The 4,071-nt window shown below is 43.8% G+C and overlaps 1 protein-coding gene across 1 annotated transcript in view; it reads left to right on the plus strand.

The window, feature by feature from the left end:
* The first annotated feature begins 853 nt into the window (after positions 1-853).
* Positions 854-4,071, plus strand: part of LOC103773986 (carbonyl reductase [NADPH] 1-like) — a 6,144-nt gene continuing 2,926 nt past the window's right edge. Inside the window, exon 1 of the mRNA XM_008941367.1 lies at positions 854-1,172. Within this exon, the coding sequence (XP_008939615.1) occupies positions 887-1,172 (286 nt within the window). The 5' untranslated portion in view covers positions 854-886. The remainder of the gene's footprint in view (positions 1,173-4,071) is intronic.

The raw sequence follows: 4,071 nt of genomic DNA on the forward strand, positions 1-4,071 counted from the left end.
ATCGCGGTTTGCTTCGCGTCCTCCTTAGGAAGGAAAACTGGCCCTGGGCAGGCGGTAACGAGTGAAGCGTGCCGGTCTGCAGCGAGGTGGGACCTTGGTGGTTAACCGGGAGGGTGGCCCTGGCCCTGGTGAAGTCAGTCAGTGGCTGGGGGATCATCCTTGCTAGGTGTCTGCTTGTGGTTAGCTAATTTGGAAGGGAGGTAGCAATTAAGTCAGGAGTGAACAAAACCAGTGTTTTGAACTTGTGTTTGTAAGGCAAATACGTTTTCTTCAAAGATGACAAGTCTATGAAAAAACAAAAACAAAACAAAAAACTAGCGAGCTCTCCGTACCTACAACTGACTGATGCATTAAACAGAGGAAACACTGTAGCCAGTCTGTGGTCCACTGTGTCCCTCTAAAAACTCTAGGTTTGGTTGCCCCACACTTGAAGATCAAGCCACTCCTCCCCCTTTTTTGAGCCTGAGTTTTTCAGCTTTGACTGCATCAGTGGTTGAACTGAACCAGTTGAATATCCTCAAAAAAAGGAAATAGTATTCCTGTAAAGTGTTTGCACAGAGAAGCTTATTCCCATAAAAAAAAAGCTAATTTAGTACTAAAGACTAGTCGTTTACTTGCTTTTCTGGTTTTCCCCAGTCAAAGGGTTGGCTTTCTTCAAAACCTTAATACTAGACATGTATTTCTCTGTGAGTACCTCCTGCTGCTTTCATAGTTAGTGTGCATTCTAGCGTAGGTTTACATAGTTCAAAGTGGAATTCTAAATAGGATTTTAAAGAAAAAGCACTTTAATCCATTTTCAGATAGCTATCTTTGACCACCTGAGCATGAAATTTTCTTCTTTGCTGTTTGCAGTGACTCTCACTTTGGCATACATTCAGAGAGGACAATGTCCAACGTGCCTGTGGCTGTGGTGACCGGGTCCAATAAAGGGATCGGCTTTGCAATTGTGCGGGCTCTATGCAAGCAGTTCCCTGGGGATGTGTACCTGACAGCCCGAGACCCTGGCCGTGGCCAGGAAGCAGTGGCAAAGCTCCAGGAGGAAGGTCTGCGTGCACTCTTCCATCAGCTGGATATCGATGATCTGCAGAGCATCAGAGCTCTCCGTGACTTCCTCAAGGAGAAATATGGCGGGCTGAATGTCCTCGTTAACAATGCAGGGATTGCTTTCAAAGGTAGGAAGTGAACTGTCTGGAGTAGTCCTATGTGCTAGAAAGCTATGTGGAGAAGAATGGTAGATGCATTGGAGATTTAACAAAGCTACTTATATGGGACTTCTGTGCCAATGGCATGCTGCTTTTTTGGCTGGGCAAGCTGCCTACCTTCTCAAGCATGATGAGAGGACAATATGAAGTGCCTTTTCCTCTAGCATCTGTTAGGCTAACTGTGCATGTAAAGATGTTTCCCTGGAGTATTATATGTGTATCACATACAGAGCATAGAAATACTTCGGGCACACAGCATATGTGAACAGAATTGGGTTTATTGCCTCAGTGCCCATGAGCTTCCCCAAGCCCATGGGAGCTTGTTATCTCTGTGGGCTTCTCATGGATTTGTGCTTTCTTTTTCTCTTCTGCAAGCCTCATACTTTGTTCTGTGTATTACCTGCTTAAGGATCCCAGCTGATGAGAGAGAACCTTTGGTCCTAGGTGCTTTTGTCATCTTTACTTATCTTTAACTTTCTTCAGTCATTCAGTTATCTATAAAACAATTTACCTAAATCTTGGTGTGCTGATCAAGAATTTAACTCTTTCATCTTCTAGTGAACAGGAGGGTAGGCAAAGTAAGGAAGACACAACAGTTGCAAGATAGAAAAGTGCATTCTCCTTGTAGGTGCTTACAAAAACAAGTTGAGAATCGTGCTAGTCTAGATAGAGCAAATCACAAGCATGACTGCTAGTTCATTTCCCTGCCAGTACAGACTTGTTCTTTCCATGTTTTCTGGTTGGTTTTTTTTTTTTTGTGCTTTTGTTGTTCATTTGGTTGGTTAGGGTTTTTTTAGTGTCTTTGCCTGATCTCCAGTTAGGAAATGTAACTAACTGTTCAAACACAAGTGCTGTGCTGACTCATCTGCTCACATCGTGACTTAAGGAGGCCTGTCCTTTGTATGGGTTGAACCTCACCTGCTGCTGAAGATGAACTGGTGGAAGTGCAGCACAGTTTTCTGAAGTCCAGTCTGTATATTTTTCATGGTACTTTGCAGGAAGATTGCTTGTGTTCAGGATCAGCTTAATAGGAGGCAACTTGTAACTTAATAGACTGAGCCTCAGGTTGTGCTCGAGGCAGAGATGATAAAACCTGGCAGCAACAGTGTGGTGGTTTAACCTGGTAGGCAGCTGAGCACCACACAGCCATTCGCCTGCTTTCCCCCAGTGGGGTGGGGGAAGAGAGTTGGAAAAAAGGTAAAACTGGTGGGCTGAGGTAAAGACAGTTTGTTAGGACATCAAAGGAAGGGAACATAATAGAAGAAAATACAAAACAAGTGATGCAGAATGCAATTGCTGGCCACCCAGTGACCAATGCCCAGCCAGTCCCGAGCAGTGCCATCATACGGTATGGGATATCCCTTTAGCCAGTTTGGGGAAGCTGAGCTGGCTGTGCCCCCACCCAGCTTCTTATGCACCCCCAGACTCCTTGCTGGCAGGGGAGTGTGAGCAGCTGAGAAGTTTTTGACTTTGTGTAAGCACTACTCAGCAACAACTAAACCATCAGTGTGTTATCAACGTTATTCTCATCCTCGGTCCAAAACACAGCGCTATACCAGCTACCAAGAAGAAAATTAACTCTATCCCAGCTGAAGCCAGGACAAACAGATTGGATCTCTGTCCCTGCTTTATGAAGCCTATAGCTGCTCAGACCAGTATTTGTTTAATTCATAATCAGGGTCTTAGCTCAACCTACTAGTGACAGTGAGTTTGAGCAGGATGATTTAAACTTCAGCAGCTGGAGTGCATTGTGTGTTCCCTGTTGCTGACTCTGCAGCAGCTGTAGCCCCCATGAGGGTGGGTAGCTGGACAAGTGAAATAAAAGCCCCTCAGTTTGCGACGTCAAGATTGGCTAGAGCTCTTCTGTGAGGCATCTTAGATTTATTATTGTGAAGCCACTGAACAGATAAGTAATTAACAGCATGACAAGTGGAGTTCCTGTTACTTCCTTTACTATGTCATAGATTTTTATTATTATTATTCAGAAGTTGCTTCCAGGTGCTTAGCCTAGACTTTCTTCAAGCTGAAAATTTACTGTGAATCAACAGTAAGCCATACAATGAAGAAATGTGATATGAGCCAGTTGTAACTGTTGTTAAACCTTCTGTGCTAGATATTTATACACCTGTGTAAGAACTTGCTGTGATACTTATCTCATGTTTTGGGTTCAATTCCTGCTTCTGAGATTGCTTCTTGCTTCGCCAGGTTTCTGTTACCATCCCAAAATGTATGCTTTTCTTTCTTTATTGTAGTATTGTGTATCATTGCTGTGTGTCAAAGATTAGATTTACCATTACATTTAATTTATTATTGGTTTTGTGCTGCACTACAGATAGTCCAGCAGAAACTGTTCATGTATGAAATGATTATGCACCCATGGGTTGCCTTCTGGATGAGCTTCTGTGAGAACAGTCATTCTGGTAACGCTTGTTAAATCAAGGGGACGTGTATGGCTCAGATGTTGCCAGTCATACATCTTGCTAGTGGGAGGAGTGGGGCTTGGAGCATAGGGAAGCTTCCCCCTTCAAAGTTGGTAGGGGAGCAGAAGTTCAGAGTTGTGTAGGTTTTTAGTTTCTTTTCTTCTCCTGCTGTCACAGCTCTTGCAGTAGGTCATGGTCTGGCTTTCTCTCTTGGATTTAGATGCAAGTAGTTTGCAGAACTTACTGCCATCAGTGTCCGTTGCTTGAGAGTCAGACAGCCATTAAAGGTGTGTTTTGCAGTAAAACCACAACTACCTTAAATACTATATAACCTGATAACTGCTTCTCTTGAGTTGACGTAGGTCTGGGCTATAGAGACAAGTGAAAACTTGCCTCATCTATGGAGGTAGCCTTCATCACTGCTAGAGATAGAGCCTATAGCACAAGAG

The sequence above is a fragment of the Merops nubicus genome, unplaced genomic scaffold, assembly GCF_000691845.1.
Source record: "Merops nubicus isolate BGI_N331 unplaced genomic scaffold, ASM69184v1 scaffold20955, whole genome shotgun sequence".
Taxonomy (NCBI): domain Eukaryota; kingdom Metazoa; phylum Chordata; class Aves; order Coraciiformes; family Meropidae; genus Merops; species Merops nubicus.